The 25,368-nt window shown below is 36.8% G+C and overlaps 1 protein-coding gene across 5 annotated transcripts in view; it reads left to right on the forward strand.

Moving 5' to 3' along the window:
* The window catches only part of LOC121372630 (protein still life, isoforms C/SIF type 2-like), a 116,700-nt gene that overhangs the window by 40,819 nt on the left and 50,513 nt on the right, over positions 1-25,368 (forward strand). For all 5 annotated transcript variants that reach the window (XM_041499059.1, XM_041499062.1, XM_041499063.1 and 2 more), the window contains exons 2-7: positions 2,828-2,952; positions 14,623-14,729; positions 18,269-18,438; positions 21,878-21,975; positions 22,992-23,135; positions 24,237-24,419. In XM_041499059.1, the coding sequence (XP_041354993.1) occupies positions 2,828-2,952; positions 14,623-14,729; positions 18,269-18,438; positions 21,878-21,975; positions 22,992-23,135; positions 24,237-24,419 (827 nt within the window). The remainder of the gene's footprint in view (positions 1-2,827; positions 2,953-14,622; positions 14,730-18,268; positions 18,439-21,877; positions 21,976-22,991; positions 23,136-24,236; positions 24,420-25,368) is intronic.

A 25,368-nucleotide genomic window follows, 5' to 3' on the forward strand; every position in this document is an offset into this window, starting at 1 on the left:
AGCTCTTAATTAAGAGATGATTGTTTATTGAGGTGGCTGCTTGAATAGGTTTGACTATATGAAAGTAAGATCTTAAGACAAGTGGTTGTTATATAGAGGTGGCTGCTTGAATAGGTTTGACTATATAAAAGTAAGATCTTAAGACAAATGGTTGTTATATAGAGGTGGCCCCTTGAACAGATTTTTGACTATGAAAGTGAGATCTTAAGACAGGTGGTTGTTATATAGAGGTGGCTGCATGAATAGGTTTGACTATATGAAAGTGATATCTTAAGACAGGTGGCTTCTTAATACAGGTTACAGTGTTCGAGATTAACGGTATCCCGATATCCCAGGGATACCAGAATTAAATTTTGGATACCAGACTTCAATAACCCAGTATCCCACCGGGATACCATATAATGTTGTTTTTTTAATCCTGAGTTTTTATTTTTCACTGAAACAATGAAAGTCGTCATTTACTGGTGAAGTTAAGTAACAGTGTCGTCCAAATTTGTTACAATGTTATTTATGAATTTTATTTAAGTGGGATACTAAATTCTCAGGTGGGATACCAGATTTTGAAATGTTAGTATCCAACTGGGATACTGCCCAAAAATTCTAATATTGGACACTGGGTTATATTTTATACTGTTTTGATTTAGGAGAATATTAAGTTGGTCTTTCAAGACATTTGCTCATTTTAACACATATTTTTTCTTTACTGTATACAGGTTATTCTGTGTATACTCTGCACACTATAGTTTTGTTAAAACTAAACATTGATGACCATACCAAGCCATTTTACATTTTCTGTCTGTATTTGACTTTGTAAATTTGATTTTCATGAATACGATATATTGAGTACAAGTCCATTACAATTCCTATAGAAAATAATTGCTTTTGGCTAAATATTGGCTAACTGTGGTCAAAAGTTGACCACATTGATGAACTTGTTATTCTTTGGCCAGACGACAAAATAGCTAATAAAAAAGAGTGGCCCATAGCTTGGTGGCAGCAGAGTTCCTCTCTCCTTATGTGTGGGGTTCTTAATTACATGTCTGACACCATATAACTGCAATTAAAATATGTTGAGTGTGTTGATCATAAAATAAAATAGTCCATCCTTCCTGTGATTTTACAGTGAATACCTCCAAAACCAGACCAGAATTCGCTCAAACAGGACCAGAATTTCCCCAAAACAGGACCAGAATTTCCCCCCAAACCAGACTAGAATTCCCTCAAAACAGGACCAGAATTCCCTCAAAACAGGACCAGAATTTCCCCAAAACCAGACCAGAATTTGCTCAAAACAAGACTAGAATTCCCTCGAAACCAGACGGGGATTTCCCCCAAACCAGACCAGAATTCCCTAAAAAAACCAGGACCAGGATTCCCCCGAAACTGGACCAGAATTCCCTCGAAACCAGACAAGAATTTCCTCGAAACCGGGCCAAAATTCCCTCAAATCTGAATGTTTTTTTGGCAGTCTCTTTTTAAATATCAATTCACAACAGAACCTCTCTAAACAGGATACTCTGTAATACTGGACTTCATATTTGGTTCTGTGGGTGTCCAGTTTATAAGGGTTTCATTGTAATTGTTTACAGAAATAAATTTTTGTGTACAATAATTAATTTTAATTTTTGACAGAAATACCTTCATAAGTATTTCTGAAAATACATACATGTAGTATTAAAAAAAATGTTGGGAAGAGTTCATCCCGTTCCCCCCACCAAATACAATTCAGGGTTAGGGTTAGGGTTAGTGGTAGCGATAACTAATGGGAGGGGGGATGGCAGGAGGAACAGTCAGAACTCTTTCCAAAATGTTTACATAAATAACTAAAATAATTTAATTTTGTACAGAAATCCATGTGTGTATTTAAAAGATTAATTTAGTGGTGTGGTTGCTAACGAGCAGGGCTTGAAGTGATATTTATACAATGACATTTGTCTAACAAAGATTGCCCTTGATTAACAATGTGCTGACCCCCAATCACTTTGCAATCTGACCCCAGAATTCACTATGTGTTTACTCCATTATCTGGAGATGAAAACAAAATCAGTACTGGCTAGTTCATGACCAGGTGACCTTTAATTCCTTCACCAGTCTTCAGATCTGATTGTAACCAAATTGGCTCACCCCTTGCTTGTGGTTAAACAAACATTCATATTTTTTCTTTTTCCCCCCCTTCTTTTGGTGTTAACCTATTGTGTGTTAATTTATCCATGCCTTCATCTTTGCATGTATTCATCCAATTGTCTGTCCATCCATATATTCATGAAGCAAGTTCTCTGATAATTTCTTGATGATAGGAACATCAGAAAATCAGCAATGTCCCAATTTGCTACCAATCCATCCATCCATCCATCCATCCATCCATCCATCCATCCATCCATCCATCCATCCATCCATCCATCCATCCATCCATCCATCCATCCATCCATCCATCCATCCATCCACCCATCCATCCATCTGTTCTTCCATAAAGCAACATCTCTGAGAATTGTTTTTAATGATAGTCATCAATGTCCCATGTTGGTTAATAGAAATGAATATAAATTAATTATATCATTGTTATATGAGGAAAACCCCCCAACAAAAATCCAACCTCAGGGATAACATGCTGGCACAAAAACCTGCTATTTAAAAATTAAAAAATGACTATGGCATTATATGTATGTTGATCAGTATAATATTTAAACTGCCTGTATATACATGTAGTTCTGCTGGTATTTCTAGTGTTCCAGTTGTCTTGAGGTTACTTCATGACACTCACCACATTCACACTTTGCTGTCATATTTACAAAACATAACTTAAACGTGACATCTTTCTCTCTTTCAGGACCAGGAATAAACCATGACCTTCGGACAAGGTCATCAGGGGGCAGTAGTGGGGGCAGTAACCATAGTGACATCATCAACCAGCTGGGCGAGGGGTCAGATGTCAAACATTTTCTCTCAGCAGAGGTCAGTATTGCTGTGGTATTACCCTAGTGTGGTAATCTTTTTATTACACCCTGTCAGTGTCTGGTGTGTTGCCTTGCTGAGTGTGCCACAGAGCCAGCCAGCCATCACATATTAGCTTGGGGTAATCATGTAATCACGGTGAGCTGTTTACTCTAGGAGTCTCAGGACTTCTCTGTTCTCCTCAACAACTCCATAGAGTGTAAATTAACTTACACTGCTAAATTCACACAGACTTTGATTTTAAACTACAACAGATGTGCAGAAAACAGGCCAGCTTTGAGGTAAATATATATATAGACCTTTAATTCTGTAGCTTTCATGTAAATAATTTCATGGAGGATATTTTAATTTTAATCCTTTTTGTTGCCACTGGTATTGGATAATGTTGTTGGGTTATGTTATTTTAAAATATTTCCGACTGTTACTGAATTGATTATTGGGGAGGGGTGTTTAATGTGCTCACCACACACTAAAAAGGAGAAGATTTTACCTTGAGTATTGTTGGGTGTGTATTTGTGGAGGGGATCCTACTACACCACACAACTAGAGCACATTGATTTCTATTAAACCAGTCAAAAGAATAACATGACATACAAAGTTTAAAATCAGTACAAAATTGACATGACAGTAGGTCATAATGATGCCAAATATATGTGCATAATTATTATAGTAATATCAATAAATTAACCACAGTGTCTTGACATGAATACTCATTTCTTAAATATATACAGTGGACTAAACCAGACTTAGGACTAATGAAGGCAACACGCCACCATTTGTCGTGTTATTACTTGTAGCAGCTTAATATAGTCCAGTTTAGGAAATTGTTCCTTATAAAAAAAAATACTACAAAATTCTGATATGCTTTTTGAAATCTTTCTTTGATGATTACATGCATGTTGACCTCTGTAGTATTTAAATAAGCCATTGGTTTGAAATTACTTGATACATGTAGTATAACGACAGTGCAAGTGATATAGTGTCACTTGTATAACAGCAACACAAGGCCGTTCTCAGGCATAGTTAATAATTACTGAAATATTTTGTGGTCGAACTATGTCAGTTTTTTCCATGGAAATTGTGACTTTTTTCTATGACCTTTTTTTTCTGTGTCTTTTTTTCCACTCACCAGTGAAATATGGGTATTGTATTTTTTTCCACTCACCAGTAAAATATGGGTATTGTATTTTTTTCCACTCACCAGTAAAATATGGGTATTGTATTTTTTTCTTTCAGTAAGGATTACCTACATTCTTTAATATATAATACGTTGTCACTTCTTCTAAAGCTCAATTTTTAAATATATAATCTGTGTTGTCATGTCTTATAAAGCAGACTGTATATTATCATGACATTAAATCTAGAAGTGGGTCGGATTTCGCACATCAGCAATTTCACCTGAGGCCTGTTACATGATTTTAGCTGTCATCTGCGTATTATAACAAAGAATGTACAGCTATTATTTTCCCTTGATGACCAAGCAAATATTTTTTTTTAATGAAAGACTTCTTTTTAAAAAAACCCAACATATTGTCATTAATTTTTCAGCAATAGATTCACCCATCACATACTACAGAAAAAAAAAGTAGGAAAAAAAAGAAGAAAAAAAAGAGAAGTAATTAATATATGCTCATTCCATCATATCATTTAAAAATCAATATGATAGAATGTATGGAACAAATATAATCCATAATTACACTAAAATAGCTCATTTATAATTCAAAACACTTCACACTAAAATAACTCATTTATACTTCAGGTATAAAAGGACCTTTTGTATATACATACATACCAACCAGTAATATTTAGTTCACATTTATGTTTACAACTTATAAATTCTTTTTCATTTTTCATTTATGCTTATATATAATAAATATCTACTTAATTAAGGTTCAAGCATGCTGTCCTGGACACACATACACTCACACACACCTGTCATGTCATGTCATATCATAGGGTTTTATGTGCATATTCAGAACAAGCTTACACACACACCTCGGCCAGGACAGTATTTATAGCTAATGGTTAGTTAGTGAGTGAGTTATTGGAAACTTTATTTTATGTACTTATATCACTGAAGGTTCAAGCATGCTGTCCTGGACACACACACACACCTCAACCAGGACAGTATTTATAGCTAATGGTTAGTTAGTTAGTTAGTTATTGGAAACTTTATTTATGTGCTTATATCACTGAAGATTCAAGCATGTCCGCCTTAGTCTCTGATTTTGGGATGAGAGTTTACAGACAGCCAGAATTTGAACCAAAATTTGTTTCATAAAAGTCATTTGAGAAAGTAATTAGAGACCAAAAGACTGCTTAGTCAAAAAGTTTTTTTTAATATAATTTGGATCAATTTAGATGGACAACCAAAGTGAAAAAAGAAAGGAAAGGATCAGACTATTTAAAAAAAAACCCAAAACAACAACAAAATCCCCAAATATATATATGTATATACACAGTGGACTCCGTCTAAACCGGCATTCTGTGTAAACCAGTACAGTTTTAAAGTCCCATCCAGCTACTGTTAATTTATTAGGAATAAAACTCTGCCCATTCCAAACTTCGGATGCAAATTCAAGAACAAAAGAACCGTTTATGTAGTAATTAGCTCTGTCTACACCAGCATGCAATCATACCTCTACTGTCTGTCAGTGGTCACCTTTTAAACAATGACGGCAGTTCCCAAGTAATTAGGAAACCAAAGTGTTATGAAATAATCATGCCTCTTTGAAGGCTTAATAACCAATGATCGACACCTGTTGTAACGGGTGTAAGTAGCAAGATAAATTGGATTATTATTTATGTGTTCATACCAGCATGGCATAATACCGATCTGTTTAAAACAATAAAACTATAAATTCAGACACCTGTTTAATGTTATTTATTCTGCTTTTTGTTTTATATGCGTTCTGGTTTGAACACATATTTTTATTACAATCAAATATTAATATACAACTTTCAAAAGTCAGGACTAAACTTGTGTCCCATGTCCGCTTCTCACTGACGACCCAATTGTATTTTGTTTGTCTTGAGTTTGGTTGATTTCTTAGAAATGCAAATATCTTTCAGGTTTATACCAATCACTAAAACAAACATTGCTTTTACAGATGCCTTACACATAATCCAAACGTTTGGTTAATAATGTGACATTTTATTTACGTTGGTATTTTCTGATCAATATATTGCAAGAACTGTAACTCTGGATGAACTCTTATCTAAACCGGCATATTTTATTTGTCCCAAGTGAATCAGATTTAGACAGAGTCCACTGTATATTATTTTGACATAAATTTTCTATGAAGTCTCGTTATAAGGCTGTTAAAATCAAACTACACATGTATGGACAATTTTAAGAAATATTTAGCTAGATAAAATGTTTTTAAAAAACCCCATTAATTCGTCAGCTGAAAAGGTTTTAAAAGTAATTTAAATTTAGGTAATGAATATATGACTGAATAAAAGAACATCAGACTGTTTTTAAAAACCCATAAGTAATTTAGACGGTGATTCAAAATATTAAAGTCCAATTGAAAAGTCGACTCACAAATGGTGAAAAAGCACTCAGAAGGGCTGGCAGAGGGAGGGGGAATGCTGGTTTTCATCTACTTGTGTGCCTGCTGTGGAGTTAGTGAGAAAGAACTCAGTGTTTATAAACCTTCCCAGAACGTGGGTAAAACTCTTTTCATTAAAGCCGCACACCCTAGTTCCATCCAGCGAAAATAAATTATAATTTGGTTAATCTACAAACCTGTAACACACTTAGATCACGTTTTTATCAAATGGAGTGAAAAAGCAGGTTTTATATCGATAAATACCATGGGAATCCCCATGTCCCAATTGCTTGAAATAATTTTGAAAGTTAGTATTCTGATGTCACCGGTAGATGTCGCCCGAAGCACAACAATGCCTACGTCACGACAAATTTCACAGACTTGGGGTGCGTTCGTTTCACCTCTCCTGGACATGTTCCAACTGTTCTGTCCTGGTTGTATCCCCTCTCCAGATATCGTAAGACTTAGCAAAATTATTGGTTTTAAGGGTTTGTAACGTTTTGTATTGAGACACTTACTTGTCTGAACTTTATTGTTACTGAAAATGTTCACGAACTGTGAAGAAAAATCTCACAAATGAACAAAAACAAATCGGATGTTGATTGCGCGAACCGTGCACGAGAAAACAAACCGAACCAAAATGATAATGGTCACGTGGTATACCAACGTCTGTGACATTGAAATGGAAATATCCCCTCTAAAAATAGATTAGACCTTGTCTGTTCAACGTTTTTTTCTCAGATGGGCGTGCGTTTTTATGAAATACGAAAAATGCATTTTGTTGTATTACAAAAACCAGGATTACCAGGATTACCAAAAAACACTTCAGGTGAATGGAAATGTATATTCTAAATAATAAACGGTAAGTAAAGTGCAATTTTATTTGTGAAAAAATGGGTTTAATAGCGAAAAACAACGCCGTAATGGTTAACAACTAGCCGTAACTAGGGTGTGTCCCTTTAATAGCGAAAAACAACGCCGTAATGGTTAACAACTAGCCGTAACTAGGGTGTGTCCCTTTAATACTTAGTTTTGTGCTTACATGGATATCCCCTGTCGGTTGTCCCATTGGGCTATTTCTCATTCCAGTCAGTGCACCATGACTGGTATGTCAAAGGCCGTGATAGTTGCTCACCTGTCTGGGATGGTGCAATATATATAAGAGATCCCTGCATGGAATATTACCAAAATTTTGACATCCAATAATTGATGATTAATAAATCAGTGTGCTCTAGTGGTGTTGTTAAACAAAACAAAATTTATATGTATATCCAATTAAAGTTCAAGCACACTTCCGAAGCATACACCTCGGCTATCTGGGCTGTCTGTCCAAAACATGGATTAGTGGTTTGTTGTTAGTGGTTGTTGAGAGGGAAGTTAGATGCCACCCAAGTCGGTAAACTCACTCTGGCATGGTCCTTATGGTTGGACTATACCAATTCAAATCCCATAGGCGACCATGTTAACGTTTGTGTTTAAAAACACTATATGCAATATATCAACCAAACTGTGACCCATAAATATCAGTACTACAACCCCTACCTCAAAGTATTAACTGCAGAAAATGGTACCTTTCATGGCTCATTTTCGGTATAACCAGATGTTTCTGCAACACCCCTAGTTTCGCACAAAATTTTAGTACTTTTTTTTACAGGTACCCCATACATGTTCCAAGCACAAGGCTACTTGACACGGTGGTACTACATCAAATAAAATTGCATACATTTTTAGCCCAGATGAAACTAATTATTTTTACAACCAACACACTCACATTTATAACCAATCACAGGACTTGTGGTGTTAACTTCTCTATCAAAAGTTCGGTACACCTCGAACTTCGACCCAGCCGGAAATTAATTGGTATAGTGCAACCTATACTGATAACATACATGTTTCAAAAGGTGGTGAATCATGTGTTTTTATGACAACCAGGATCTGGTGTCTTCTGACATAAACTGACAACCTCACTGAAACTGTTGTTTCTACAGTGCAACCTAATTTAATGTACACCTCACAAAACACATGTATTTTGTACAGTTTTGTACAAATGCAATATGTCATATTTGAACAAATAAATTTTTTTAAAATAATACTCCTGAAGATATTTATTGTCAGATGTGTGTGTGTGCTCAGCTATATATGTAGAGACAGCATGGCTATTCAGAGTACCTCAACTCCTTAAACTTATTCCATTGAAACACATGTACTTGACTGACCCCTAGATTATGAAGACCTCAATAGGCACATCAAAGAAATATCAGTATTAAAAAAATACAATGTCTGAGGAAGGGAAAACCAACATGACTGCATCTGTATGAAGTAATGACTTAATGTCCTGCACATCACTGTTGGAAGAAAATCCTGTATGCTGAGTGTGGGCATCTTCAAGTTACCATGTGCGGGAATTTCAAATCCATCAGCTATGCAGATTTTCAAATTGGACCATCAAAACCATTGGCAGCCACCAATATTCCTGACTATATTTTATGTATACCCTACTGTAGTTGGAGGTTTTAAAAATTTGTAATATCTGGAATTATCATGCAGCTTTCGCATATTTATTTTTGATTCATTACTAAAAAAAACTGTTTTTAAGCGACATAATTACCCGAACATCTATTTTATTGCATTATTTTCTAATCCAGATCAATACAATATGTATATTGGATGTATTCCTACAATCTGTAATCCAGCATATCATTTAGCTATTAACATTGGATAATACAGCATTAACAATAAAATAAATCATCAAATTACACCAAGGTAGATAATCAAATCTGGAAAAATTGGTTCCAAATCTAGTATACACTTAAAATACACTTCATGGGAGCAAACTAAGTGATTATTTAAAAAAAAGATTTGATCTGGAGACCTAAAGATATGTTTAACAAGCTTATTGTTATGTATAAATGAGAACAGAAGGCACAATAGTGACAAAAAATTTAATTATGGCTTTGGTAAAAAAATTCTTCAAAGTAAAAAAATGTTTCCCCTAAAACTACAAATGTGTCTAAAATATGACTTAGCACCCTATAAATATGCCAAAAGGACAATAAAAATCAAGGTCTTTAAAAAGTTAAGCTATCAGAAGTACACACATGAAACATTAACTATGTTTATAGAAGTTAAAGACATTATCCCAATATTGGCACATGTTATTTTTAATATAAAAATAAATTGCTATTAAAATCTAAGTTCAGACTGCCTAGATATATTAACATATTTAAGAGCAGTTGTATATGGCAAGTCAAACACCATGTAAATAAGAACATTCAAATCTGTATAGTATGAATTATAGGCCAAAACCAACATTTCCTCAGTGCTAATTTTTGTTCAAACTCCATTCAGAGCTATGTACAGTAATTATTGTCAAGGTCAAGGTCATTGTGAACTTGCATGGCCGAGTGACGGCTAATTAATCAAATAGTGTAGTTTAATTTATTAAATCACAAAAATCATAATCTTTTTTATTATGCACTGAATATGTGCTATAGGTTGGACTATACCAATTCAAATCCCATAGGCGACCATGTTAACGTTTGTGTTTAAAAACACTATATGCAATATATCAACCAAACTGTGACCCATAAATATCAGTACTACAACCCCTACCTCAAAGTATTAACTGCAGAAAATGGTACCTTTCATGGCTCATTTTCGGTATAACCAGATGTTTCTGCAACACCCCTAGTTTCGCACAAAATTTTAGTACTTTTTTTTACAGGTACCCCATACATGTTCCAAGCACAAGGCTACTTGACACGGTGGTACTACATCAAATAAAATTGCATACATTTTTAGCCCAGATGAAACTAATTATTTTTACAACCAACACACTCACATTTATAACCAATCACAGGACTTGTGGTGTTAACTTCTCTATCAAAAGTTCGGTACACCTCGAACTTCGACCCAGCCGGAAATTAATTGGTATAGTGCAACCTTATTCTAAAGACTGTGAACCAAGCAGCCATGGATGTTAACCCAACAGTTTAAACACTACATCACCAAGGTTTATGTTTCAAGCAGCTTGGGAGTTTCTTGCTGCTGAAGGATCTGTCTAGCTTTTAGCCAGATTAACTGGATCAGGAGCAGCCAGGCTCCAGTATAAATTAGCCACTGCTCTGCTACCTTTTCAGCTTGTGTGCTAATTAGCCAGGTTAACAGCTGTGTTGACATGCTGCTAATGTTATTTGAGTGATTCAAGCTGTTTGGGTATAAGCACCTGCAAGAGATCTTGTGGTCTCAACTCACACCATGTTTTAACACATTAAGCTGTGAGGCCAACTTAAACATATATTTTTTTTGTCAATCAGCAACTTGTAAAAATCACTTCAAATCACTTGTTTCCCCCTCCTTCTTTTTTGAATATCACCACCTTTACACAGTAAAAAGATGAGATATAGGTACACGTATACCGGCCTCGGTGACATAGTGGTTAAGCCATCGGACTACAGGCTAGTAGGTACAGGGTTCGCAGTCTGGTACCGGCTCCAACCCAGAGTGAGTTCTTAAGGGCTCAATGGGTAGGTGTAAGGCCACTACACCCTCTTCTCTCTCACTAACCACTAACCAACTAACTAACCCACTGTCCTGGACAAACAGCCTAGATAGCTGAAGTGTGTGCCCAGGACAGCGTGCTTGAACCTTAATTGGATATAAGCATGAAAATAAGTTGAAATGAAATGAATGTATACCTGTCATGCACAGAACTCTCTGGTGAAATCCGAGGTTGTGCCCATGACAGGCGTGCTTGAGCAGTTCTCTGATGGAAGCATGCCAAATGTTACCCATACCCACATACATGTATTACTTCTGTGTTAAATATTTGTGTTTAGATCAATTTCCCACAAAATATGTCCTAGGTCAATAAAACTTGGTTTATAGTTGCACCAAACTTTTTTTTAGCAGGCAAGACATTCTTGTATAATGATCTAAGCTAATAATAAAAATAAAATATAATTTAGAAATACTGGTCAGGAATTAAGACACTGTTTACAACAAACCCACTGGTTTGATTTAAAAAAGGAAATCTAATTGTCACAAAAGTAGGTATTAGATTACGTTATTATGCTAACCAGCCTCACAACATACTTTTAGTTTATAATATTTAGTGTGCATATGTGCAAAAGGGTGTGTGCATGCTGAACACAGTTATGAATGTTTGTTAGGCCCAAAATACACCCGGTCTGGATCTGGGTTTGGCACAGACGCCAGCCATGTCTAGTGTATTTTGACATCTGGGTCTGTAACTGTAACATGTTATTAATATATATTATTTACCGGCCTCGGTGGTGTCGTGGTTAGGCCATTGGTCTACAGTCTCGTAGGTACTGGGTTCGGATCCCAGTCAAGGCATGGGATTTTTAATTCAGGTACCGACTCCAAACCCTGAGTGAGTGCTCCGCAAGTCTCAATGGGTAGGTGTAAACCACTTGCACCGACCAGTGATCCATAACTGGTTCAACAAAAGCCATGGTTTGTGCTATCCTGCCTGTGGGAAGCGCAAACAAAAGATCCCTTTCTGCTAATCGGAAAGAGTAGCCCATGTAGTGGTGACAGCGGGTTTCCTCTCAAAATTTGTGTGGTCCTTAACCATATGTCTGATGCCATATAACCGTAAATAAAATGTGTTGAGTGCATCGTTAAATAAAACATTTCTTTCTTTCTTTTAATATATATTAATGCTTTCATATCTTTAGATACCTTTATAAACATCAACAATAAGTATGAGAAATCCACATTGATTAATATATACCTTTCCTGTTTGTTATTAAGAAAAATGAACGAGTAAGGTTCAAGCATTTATGCAGCTGCCAGTCTGGCAGTGTGAAAATATAGCACATGTTCTATGACGTCTGTTGCCAGATCTGTAGTCAGCACAGATGCGGTGTGTTTTGTCACATTTGATTCATTGCGTTTCATTTTGGACTGGCACCATTATACTCACCAGAACCTGAGTGTTTTGGGCTTTAGTGTTTCTTCATATAAAAGGCATATTAGTATGTTAAACCATAATATACTACTCAAAAGAATTTAAGGGTCAGACGATATTTTCGACATTATTTTCTGAATGTCAATTATATTAGCTAGACCATAATGTCACGCATGGTATTGTACCATTTTGACGAAAGTGGGTCTAAGCAACCCATAAATGAATTAAAATCCACTGTCATTGACACTGTCGACTAGTTCTAATGGCGAAAACATGCTTACATTTGCACGTAAATTAGGGCGAAAGCGAAAGGTCTGCTAAGTGCCCATAACTTGCTTTTTCACAAAGCGCTTCATTTGCACGCTTTGCACGTGTATTCCATGTTCCCAATGCTGAATTTCCGTATAATTGGAGCTTGCGTTCGTGTACGGTGCACACTCCAAATTCGACAATGGTACGACTTCAACTGACTATTGAAGATCGAGGAAAGGCTATTGCTTGGCTTCAGGATGGCAATATGCAAAGAAATGTTGCTCTGAGACTTGGTGTTAGTCAGAGTGTCGTTGGGCGACTGTGGCAACGGTACCAAGCAACGAATTCTGTTCGAAATCGTCCACGTTCGGGAAGACCCCGAAGCACTACAAATAGAGAGGACCGCTACATCACTAATATGGCTCTACGTCAACACACAACCACTGCACACCGATTACGTGACAATCTGCGGACTGCGACTGGAACTCGAGTGTCTGATCAAACCATATGCAATCGTCTGAGAGCCAATAATCTACGCTGCCGTCGCCAGGCTGTTCGACCACCACTCCTATCACGTCACAGAACGGCCAGACATCACTGGTGCATGCTTCATCTGCGGTGGCAACGTGTTCAGTGGGGTCGAGTGATGTTCACTGATGAGTCCAGGTTTAGTCTCCAGTTCAACGACGGTCGGGTTCGTGTCTACAGACGTCCTGGGGAGCGCTTCACTGACGTTAACGTTAGACAACGTCACTGGTTCGGTGGTGGCAGCGTCATGGTGTGGGGCGGCATCTCTATCCACCACAGGACCCCCCTCTATGTGGTGGATGGCAATCTGAATGGAATCCGCTATCTGAATGAGATTATCCGGCCGTTGGTTTCTCCCAAGCCTCCAGCAGATTGGCGGCGGTGCAGTTCTGCAGGATGACAATGCCAGACCCCACCGCGCCAGGATGGTAACGGACTTTCTCAGACAACAAGGTATCGCCAGGATGGATTGGCCAGCATATTCGCCTGACTTGGTCCCAATAGAGCATGCCTGGGACGAATTAGGCAGGAGAGTTCGGGATAACCATGCCCCTCCGGCCAACCTTCATGATCTGGGTCAACTTCTTATGGCAGAGTGGCAGGCCATTCCCCAAGAGTTCTTCAGACGTCTGATCAACAGCATGAGGCAACGATGTGTCGAGTGTATTCACGCCAGGGGTGGATTCACACACTATTAAACGAATGTTCTAATGTGTAAAATCCATGTTTGACAACCTTCAACTTTGACAGCATGTCATGTGACTTTCTTGTATACAGTGACGTTTATTTGTGTTTTTTTGTAAATATGGAACAATAAATAAAACATTTGGTGTAGTTTACATCATCAATCTAATACTCTGAAACTTATTTGGTTATAAATTTTTGACCCTTAAATTCTTTTGAGTAGTATATACAATAAATATTAGATTTTTTATCCATTTGTTTTTTCAAAATAGGTTTTGGGGGGTGAAAGTATATATTTTTTTATTTTTAGTGCTTTGAATGTAATGCACATTCAGCATCATGTATGTATATTTTTTGTGTTTTTTTTAAAATAAAAAAATGGGAATGTTTTTTATTCTCAGGAAAGGGAGAGGTGCTCCCCCAGCCCCAGAAATTACCCCCCCCCCCCCCCCCCCCCCCCATTTAACACTGTTTTGTTACGTTTATAGAATTAGGTATGAGTAATGAGTAAGTTCACCTGTAAATAATATTACTATATGTAAGTATTTGTGTGAACAGATGTTACCAATATTACAGTGTATTTTAATCCATGTACTGGTACTTTCATAATGCTGTTATCACTCATGTGTTGTACATATTTGTGTTTACAAACTGATGTCAACAGCCCTGCAGTGCTTATTAGTTGGTATGATGCTGATTCGAGCTGCTCTCTTTCAGCACTCTGATGCAGAAGACACCGAGACTGACGGATGTGTAGACGCCATGACGGAGTCTGAATCACAGCTGTCCTATGTCAGACAGGTTGGAGCCATCAGAAAAGCAGGGTCTGTATTCTACTCTTACTTATCTCTGATGGGGTGATCTCCTCACCTCAACTAAACCATTGCCAGTAATGCTTCCAATGTACCAAATCAGGCCCCATTGCCAACAACGTTAATGTTTGCTAATAAAAGTAATGTATAAACAACATATCAAACACACCCAGGTGCCTGTCTTGGATGAAACTCTCTGGCGAAGTCAGATGTATCCATGGCAGGTGTGCTTTAACAGTTCTCTGATTGAAGCATGCCAAAAATTACCCACACCTACACACCCAGGCATGTGCCTCACATTTAATCTACCTGCAAGAAAATGTTGGGTTGTTTTTTTTTGGCAGGAGGAGGGAGGAGGGGGGGGGGGGATTTCTATTTCAGGGATTTGATCAATGTTTTTATTAGCAGCCCTCATTTTTGCTGAAAATTATGGGGGTTTTTGGGAGGTTTTTTTGCAGTACCCTGCACTTTAACTTTTGTTCTCTCCATTTTAAAGACACAGAACCAATAAGCTATTCTTGGTTTGAGATAAACTAAATAGCTGTTGGTGAAAATCTTGACCTCAACTAAGATATACCAGCTGCCCGCATCATTATAGAAAGTTAAATTTAGTTTAGTTTAACGACACCACTAGAGAACATTGATTTACTAATCATTGGCTATTGGATATAAAATATTGGGTAATTTTGACTTGTAGTCTTCTGAGGAAACCTGCTACATTTTTTCATTAGTAGCAAGGGATCTTTTACATGCACAGGCAGGATAGCACATACCACAGCCGTGGTGCACTGGTTGGAACAAGAAATAGTCCAATGGACCCACTGACAGGGATCGATCCCAGACCAACTGCGCATCAAGCGAGCACTTTACCACTGGGCTACATACCCCCTACCCATAAAACATGGCCAATGCAGACATTATAGCTGGTGAAAAGTTGTACATTCTTATCTAAGGGAAACTTTCACAAATTCTGTTTTCAAATGGGAAAACAAAGCTATTTCTTAGAACTGGAAGAAGATTTCGTTCGAGTAGTTGCTCTCAGCAGTTTGTTTCTGCAGACCGTGTATTCTGAGAAAATCACCACAAGAACATGACAAATCTGTGTATGTAGTTTTACTGCTGCTGTGACACCGACAATGATCGATAGATCTTTTGTTTGGTGTGAATTCTAATTGCATCACAGTCACTTAACCAGATGTGCCATTCACTTCACGAGGCTACTCCTCATGATGGCCAAGTCATTTTTATAGATAAATCAAACCACCTGCTTTATTTAGATTTGATACTTTTCCACAAAACTTAAAATCTACCAAATTAATAACAAACACACCGGCCTCGGTGGCGTCATGGCAGGCCATCGGTCTACAGGCTGGTAGGTACTGGGTTCGGATCCCAGTCGAGGCATGGGATTTTTAATCGAGATACCGACTCCAAACCCTGAGTGAGTTCTCCGCAAGTCTCAATGGGTAGGTGTAAACCACTTGCACCGACCAGTGATCCATAACTGGTTCAACAAAAGCCATGGTTTGTGCTATCCTGCCTGTGGGAAGCGCAAATAAAAGATCCCTTGCTGCCTGTCGTAAAAAGAGTAGCCTATGTCGCGACAGCGGGTTTCCTCTAAAAACAGTGTCAGAATGACCATATGTTTGACGTCCAATAGCCGATGATAAGATAAAAAATCAATGTGCTCTAGCGGCGTCGTTAAATAAAACAAACTTTACTTTTTTAATAACAAACAGTGCTCAAATTTACGAATTTGTCTTCCACAGCAATTTAAAAATAAAATTGCCGTGGGTGAAATGGTCAGGTGGAAATGGCAATTTAAAGCCTGCCCACGACAAGGTTTTTTTTTAATGATTTTTTCAGCAAATAAATAGACTGAAGGGTTCTTTTGCTGTATGTATAGACCTATTTTAAATGTACTAATGTTAAATACTGTTAGCTAATGTACACCAGAAGTAAACATTTTGCCATTATTGAGGAGCTTTAATGACGGCATTTTATGCTGTTGGTGATACTCCTGACCTACAGCAATTTAAATCTCATGCATGCTGTATCAATAATTTCTGGTAATATTAACAGTCTTGTAAATGTTTAAAGTGTTCTGTCAGTATAGCTGGGTGGTATTGAAATTTCAAGCTCGGTATCAGTATTTTTGAAGTAATTTACATCTACTGGTATGAAATGTGGTATTGAAACAACAATGATGCTATACCAGTCAATCAAGTGGTTCTGTAAGATGTACGGTTCTTTCCATCATGCTACATCCCTATGAACTTTACAACCTGTTGTATTGTCATGGTCAGCTAATATTTTTCATATAATATGTAAAGATTTTTCTGTCAATGTTGGAAATAAGACATCTATATGCTCAGCCAGTTTGCTTTAGTATAATTTCGTTAGACATATTTTCCGACAAATACCGATACCGAATGGTATAATCCTGAGTAATGATGAGATACGTTAAAATTTCATATTAGTCAGTAAATTTTGCATCAATTATACTGATTAGCACTTCATTCCTTATTGTGGATAGATGGTACTATTAATTTCTTTGATAGCTCAGTTGGTAAAGCGCTCACCTGAGAAGAACTTTGTTTTGTTTAACGACACCACTAGAGCACATTGATTTATTAATCATCAGCTATTGGATGTCAAACATTTGGTAATTATGACTTGTAGTCATCAGAGGAAACCCACTACATTTTTTCTAATGCAGCAAGCAATCTTGTATATGCTCTTTCCCACAGACAGGAAAGCACATACCACAGGCGATCGTCTGAGATGCTTGGATCGAAGAATCAAATCCACTCGGTGAATCTATTCTGTGATTTAGTTTTCCCCATCACAAACAGTGCCTCACAACTGGTATATCAAAGGCTATGGTATGTGCTGTGTTAAGAAGTGCATATGAAAGAAAAAAGTTTTAACGACACCACTAGACCACATTTATTAATCATTAGCTATTGGATATCAAACATATAGTCATTTTGACACAGTCATAGAGAGGAAACCCACTACATGTTTCCATTAGTAGCAAGGGATCTTTTATATGCACCATCCCACAGACAGGATAGCACATAGCACATACCACGGCCTTTGATATACCAGTTGTGGTGCACTGGCTGGAATGAGAAGTAGCCCAATGGGCCCACGACGCATATGAAAGATCCCTTGCTGCTAATGAGAAAATGTTAAATGTGATTAATTAATCATTGTTCTCCATGGTGGTGCTCTGAAGCAAACCAAACTTTTGACGTTTTCCCTGTACTTATTTCTTATCCCAGCCGATGCACCAAAACTGTTGTATCAAAGGCTGTGGTATGTGCTATCCCGTCTGACGGGTGGGGTATATAAAAGATCCCTCGCTACAAATGAAAAAATGTAGTGGGTTCCTCTTTAAGACTATGTCAAAGTTAGCAAATGTTTGACATCCAATAGCCAATGATTAATAAATCAATGTACTCTAGTGGTGTTGTTAAACAAACCAAACTTCTCCCCCCCGTACATGTGTATTTTGTGTGTGTTTGACACGTTTTGCTTGTACTCAGGTGGCTGGTTGTGAAGAACTGGTTGGTCCACAAGAAGCGGAAGATTGAGCTGGCCCCGCGCCGTAACTGGAAGCGATACTGGGTGTGTTTGAAGGGAACCACGCTCCTCTTCTTCGACTGTGATGAGGAGAGCACCGTCACGCAGAACAGTGTGCCAAGACACATACTGGGTAACAGTCATCTTAGACATATTTTTATATAGTGAATTTGAGCTGGTGTGATATTAGACATATTGCTATAGTGGGTTTGAGCTGGTGTGATATGAGACATATTTGTTCATTGGGTTTGTGTGGATGTCTTATTAGAAAAACATTCTGTTTTGCATTTGAGTGGGTATCATGTGAGACATATTTGAATATTAGGTTTCAGTGGGTATATATTAGTTAGACATATTTGTATATTGAGTTTGAGTGGGTATCATATGAGACATATTTGAATATTAGGTTTCAGTGGATGTGTATTAGGTAGACATATTTGTATATTGGGTTTGAATAGGTGTGATATTAGACACATTTGTATATACTAAGTTTGTGTGGATGTGATATTAGACATGTTTGTATATTGTTTGAGTAGGTGTGCAGTGATAGAAATAAGCAAACATTTTCACTAGTCCACCAGACAAATACATCTAAAAATCTACTTGTCCAAGAATATTTTTATTTGTCCAAATAAATAGTTTGTTTTATTCAAGTACAAAGACAATGGTTTTCATTGCTCAAAATGAAACTTCTTTGAACATTTTTACTTGTCCAGTGGACAACCACCAAGGTACATAGTGTTTGTCCAAGCAGATTTTCACTTGTCAGGACAAACGGACAAATGCTTATTTCGAACACTAGTGTGATATTAAACATATTTGTATCTAAGGTTTTGAGTGGATGTGATATTAGACATGTTACATATTTGTATATACGGTTTTGAGTGGGTGTGATATTAGACATATTTGTATATTGGTGTGATATTAAACATATTTGTATCTAAGGTTTTGCGTGGATGTGATTTTAGACATGTTTGTATATTGTTTGAGTAGGTGTGATATTAAACGTATTTGTATATACGGTTTTGAGTGGGTGTGATATTAGACATGTTTGTATTTTGAGTTTGAGTGGATGTGTATTAGACATGTTATGTATACTGGTTTGACAGACAGACAGACAGTTTATTCAGTAAAAAGAAAGAAAGAAGTGTTTTATTTAACGACGCACTCGACACATTTTATTTACGGTTATATGGCGTCAGACATATGGTTCAGGACCACACAGATTTTGATAGGAAACCCGCTGTCGCCACTACATGGGCTACTCTTCCGATAGGCAGCAAGGGATCTTTTATTTGCGCTTCCCACAGGCAGGATAGCACAAACCATGGCCTTTGTTGAACCAGTTATGAATCACTGGTCGGTGCAAGTGGTTTACACCTACCCATTGAGCCTTGCGGAGCACTCACTCAGGGTTTGGAGTCGGTATCTGGATTAAAAATCCCATGCCTCGACTGGAATCCGAACCCAGTACCTACCAGCCTGTAGATCGATGGCCTGCCATGACGCCACCGAGGCCGGTATATTCAGTAAAAGGCCTCTGGCCCAAATACAATCACTTTACACAATTTAAGAGCATGCGTTACATGATTTAGTCACATAACGGTCTGCCATTTAATTTTATATTATAGTAATAGTAAGGCAGTGCATTTATAAATATTCAGTGTAAAAAAAGTTCACCATTCATTCTCAATCTAAATACATAGTATAAGAATTTTGATAAATTTAGTAAACAAATTTCATTTTAATGAAGATTAATGAAGTTAATTGTTAATGGTAACCAGCATTTACTTTCACAAAGGGTAAAATGTACATATTTTATGCATACAAATAATACATGGAGCTGATCTTCAATAAAAAAACTGGTTATTATCTTGACAAAAAGTGCATAATCTTCTCTCATATACAATATTATTAAATCTACCTGTATCTACACATAAACCAAAACTATTACATCTAAATTTTGATAATGCAATTTGGAATCTCAAGGGGATATTCATGTGTAAATAACATTCAACATTTAATAGAGATTTATACTGGTTATAATAATAGCAAGAATCCGAACCACTCATAGAGGATGCCCATTCTTGTTGTAGAATATAGAATTGTTATAGTCTTTGCTTAAATACATTAATAAACCTACTGATGTCTCCCACATCCTGGCTTATCCATACAAATCCAAAACCAAGTTTGAAAAGAATTTTTTTAATGTCTTTCGCCCAAGTAGTATGACCTGCATCATCAAGAGATTTAAGCATGACATAACTCTGTCTGGGCAGTCTGAAAAGAGGAAGCTGTATTAATTTACACCAGTATTTGATAGCACGAGTCCTGTAAATAAGTTGGAGAGCAGCTCTTCCACATTCACCTAATACCATATAATTTTTTACTGACTTCCCCACCTTTAAAAGTGTTTACAAAATTTAATCTAAATGGCTTCTATTTCCTTGCTTCTAGTATTACCCCAGATTTCTGACCCATAAGCTAGAACTGGTCTTATCATAGTATCAAATATTTTAAAGCTATCAGCTACACTTATATCTCCAACCCTTTTTTGGTATCTAAATAGTGCCAACATGGACTTACTTGCCTGAGCAGCCAGACACAGCTGAGCTTTATTCCAGGATAATTTTGGAGTAAACACAATACCCAAATATTTATACAATGATACTGTTTCGACTCGCACCCCATTATAAAACCATTTTTCATAATATCGCAGACGACCTCATTTTCTAAACACCATCAGTTTTGTCTTGTCAAGATTTATTCGCATTCCTGTAGCTTGACAAAAAATTTCAAAAACCGTAATGTTTAGCTGTAACTGTAAACTTGAGTCGGCAAGAGCAGTAACATCATTTGCAAACATTAATATGTGCATATTTTCCAAATTTGCCATAATAAACACCCCATGATTACCAGAATTTTGGAAGAATCTGTTCAGTTTATTGATAAATTTTTTAAAAAATTAGGAAAATTTGTGGACTAAAAATACACCCCTGACGCGTACCGATGTTTCACTTAAAATAATCAGTAAAACCACAAGAATGTAATTTAGTGTACATTGATGAAATGATATTTTAAAATTTGCCCTGGGTTTGAGATGGTATAATGTTAGACATATTTGACATACATGCCTGATATCAGTTAAGCTTGCATATCTATTTCATATGACTGAGGCGAACCTCGTATGTGACGCTAATAAATTTTCAACAGATTTGAAAAACTTGTGGAACTTAATGTTCAAATAGTAGTAATACCTGAGTTATTTCCCCTGTTTATCAAAATAATTTAAATAATCAGATCCGCTTTTTGCCGGTAACCTATTTAGACTTATGATGGACAGTTAATTAGAATATGTATCATGGATAGAATTTACATTGCATACATGAAAATTATCTACGGAATCATATGCAGTGTATATAGCTGTTAATTTACAAGAGGTGTGATGATATAATTTACAGTCACACAGGCTTTTATATGAATTACAATCTTAATCAAATATATTATAATTTTCATGTTTAGCCCAACTTTGTCAGCTTTCTTGTCTGAGTGCTAACAATTAATTATTTCAGTGATTGAGGGTGGTATTGCTCAGGCGGTACCGGAGCACCCGAAGCGTGACAACATTCTGTCTCTGAGCACGGCATGTGGAGATGCGTATCTCTTTCAGGTGAGTGTCATACCTCTTTCAGGTGAGTGTCATACCTCTTTCAGGTGAGTGTCGTACCTCTTTCAGGTGAGAAGTCAGGTGAGTGTCGTACCTCTTTCAGGTGAGTGTCGTACCTCTTTCAGGTGAGTGTCGTACCTCTTTCAGGTGAGTGTCGTACCTCTTTCAGTTAAGTGTCGTACCTCATTCAGGTGAGCGTCGTACCTCTTTCAGGTGAGTGTCGTACCTCTTTCAGGTGAGTGTCAGGTGAGTGTCGTACCTCTTTTAGGTGAGTGTCGTACCTCTTTCAGGTGAGCATCGTACCTCTTTTAGGTGAGTGCCATACCTCGTTCAGGTGAGTGCCATACCTCTTTCAGGTGAGTGTCGTACCTCTTTCAGGTAAGCGTTGTACCTCTTTCAGGTGAGTGTCGTACCTCGTTCAGGTGAGTGTCATACCACACACAGGCAACAAATTGGTTAATAAAATTCTGATCGAAAACACTCCCGACCCCGACTTAACAAATTTTGATCAGATCCTTACAGCCTTTCACATCTTATGTAACAATAATCTGTGCACAGTATAAATAAAACATCCCATCATGCAGTATTATGTAGTTTTTTGTTCTTGAATGTATTAATAGTTTGATGAATTACACACACACACACACACACACACACACACACACACACACACACACACACACACACACACACACACCCCTTAACTGTGTTTTCTCTGATTGTGTGGTACTATACTCTGTTTTGGGTATCTTCTCAGAATATACTTTAAAAATAAAGGTTTGAAATAGTCACATTCATCAACTTAAAAAGAAGTGATTTCCATAAAAATATGAAAGATATTCAGTGTTTCATCAGTTAAAACAAACACCATCAGGAGAATAAATGAACTGGTAAGCATGCATTAAGTCAGTAAGGTGTGAAATGGAGAATCAATATTTTCAGGAATCTTCTCACAATATACTGTGAAAACATATATTTGAATGCCAGTAAGGTATAAAATAGGGAATCACTATTTTCAGGCATCCTCCCAGAATGACCTTGAGAACTGGATTCGAGCCATACATTCGGCGTGTGCGTCCTCGTATGCCCGACAGCACGGGAAAGACAACACACTGAAACTGCTAAAGAGTGAGCTGGAGAAACTGGAAACAAATATTGATACAGTAAGATTCTATCTTTGTTATATACTAACAATTAAAATCTGTAATCATTTGAAAACATATATATTGCAATCACATATTTGTTGATTATTACATGTAGATAGATAGATTATTAAATGAGCTTGTGTGTTGTACTGATATTACGAAATGAGTGTCATGATTTTTGTATTGCCCAAGCGAGAGTGAGGGTAATACATGAATCCTGACACGAGTTTCATAAATTCAGTACGACTCACATGCAATTGTAATAATTTCTTTTTTATCCATATTATTATTGTTGTTTTCTAATAACAAGACCCAACTCAAAATGTTCCAGCCACAACTAGAAGGATACAACGAAATGACGTCATATTTCAAATGCACAGTCTGAGCTAGGACTGGAGAAGTAATGTCATGTTATGTCGTTTCCCAAAATTACGTCATCACATTTGTTATTACACATGTGCTTCGTATGATTATTATTAACTCAGTTATGTTGAACCATGTGAATAATAAATATCTCTGAATATGTATGGTCATATTTAATTTTAGAACTATTTTAGTGACTACTAATTTTAGGGAGTGCTCTCAACTGATATGTACCATGTACAAAATCAACATAGGTCCACCACAAAAATTTTCAATTAATGGCCCCTAATATATGCCTGACCACCGCCTTGTGTTGCTGTTATACAATACCATACCACTTGCACAGTTGTTATCAGTTAGTACTACATACATGTATATAGCAAGTTACTTCAAACAAATGGGTTATTTAAATACTACAGAGGTTAAAGAAAGATTTCAAAAAGCATATCAGAAGTTTGTAATATTGTTTTATGAGGAACTATTTCCTAAACTGGACTACATTAAGCTGCTACAGCAAGTAACGATATAACAAATGATGGAGTGTTGCCTTAATGAGAAAAACAAGTGAATGATTTTGTAATGAATCTATGCATGCGACGTCACATGCATGGCATCAAAAGTCATAATCTGCTAGTATACGTTTATGACTTTACTTTAATCAGTCATCATAATCAGTCAGTAGAAACAGTGGATGCAGGATAAAATGTTTTATCCAGTTACCATTTTGTGTGATCTGTACTGTATATTTGAATTCAGGATGTGAAAATGCGTAAAATGGCTGAACTCCAGATGACGATTGTGTCTGATCCGAAGAGTCGCCAGGCGATCGTGCGTCAGATCGCCCAGTGGGAGGAGAATCTGGAGAAGCTGTACGTCGACCAGTACCGGTTCCGGTGTTACATCGCCTCGCTGCTCGGCACAGAGCTGTCAAACCCAAAGGTTCGCTCACATACTTACCACAAACTGCAGTCCAGGGCCTGTGCTTATAAAACTTTTAGAGTCCAGACTCAATCTCTAATAACATCACAACATTACTGTCTCAGACTCTATTAGAGTCTCAAGTCCAGACTCCATCTCTAATAACATCACAACATTACTGTCTCAGACTCTATTAGAGTCTCAAGTCCAGACTCAATCTCTAATAACATCACAACATTACTGTCTCAGACTCTATTAGAGTCTCAAGTCCAGACTCCATCTCTAATAACATCACAACATTACTGTCTCAGACTCTATTAGAGTCTCAAGTCCAGACTCAATCTCTAATAACATCACAACATTACTGTCTCAGACTCTATTAGAGTCTCAAGTCCAGACTCAATCTCTAATAACATCACAACATTACTGTCTCAGACTCTATTAGAGTCTCAAGTCCAGACTCCATCTCTAATAACATCACAACATTACTGTCTCAGACTCTATTAGAGTCTCAAGTCCAGACTCCATCTCTAATAACATCACAACATTACTGTCTCAGACTCTATTAGAGTCTCAAGTCTAGACTCTAAAAGCTTTATTAGCACCAGACCTGATCTCAAAATTAAGAATTTATTATCTACGGAAATTTTTTAATGTTATACTCATAGGCAAAATACAATTTTTAACCTGCCTATAGTAATTATGAACCAGTAATGTTTTTAACAAATATAAAATGCAAAAATGATCCCTTTAACTGATGGCCTTGATTTTTATCCGAAGTCATGAATTGTTTTTTGTTTTATTGTACTATTATAAAGGCTAATATCGATGAAATTAGGTTAAATATTTTGCTACTGAGAATTTGCCATAGATTTTTAATCCCATATATAAATTCCAAACACCTTTCTGAATATTGTCATTGTTTCATTATTTTAGTGGGATATGAGGGCTCTTTTGTTTACATAATTGC

Source organism: Gigantopelta aegis, chromosome 4 (genome assembly GCF_016097555.1).
Source record: "Gigantopelta aegis isolate Gae_Host chromosome 4, Gae_host_genome, whole genome shotgun sequence".
In the NCBI taxonomy this organism is placed as follows: Eukaryota; Metazoa; Mollusca; class Gastropoda; order Neomphalida; family Peltospiridae; genus Gigantopelta; species Gigantopelta aegis.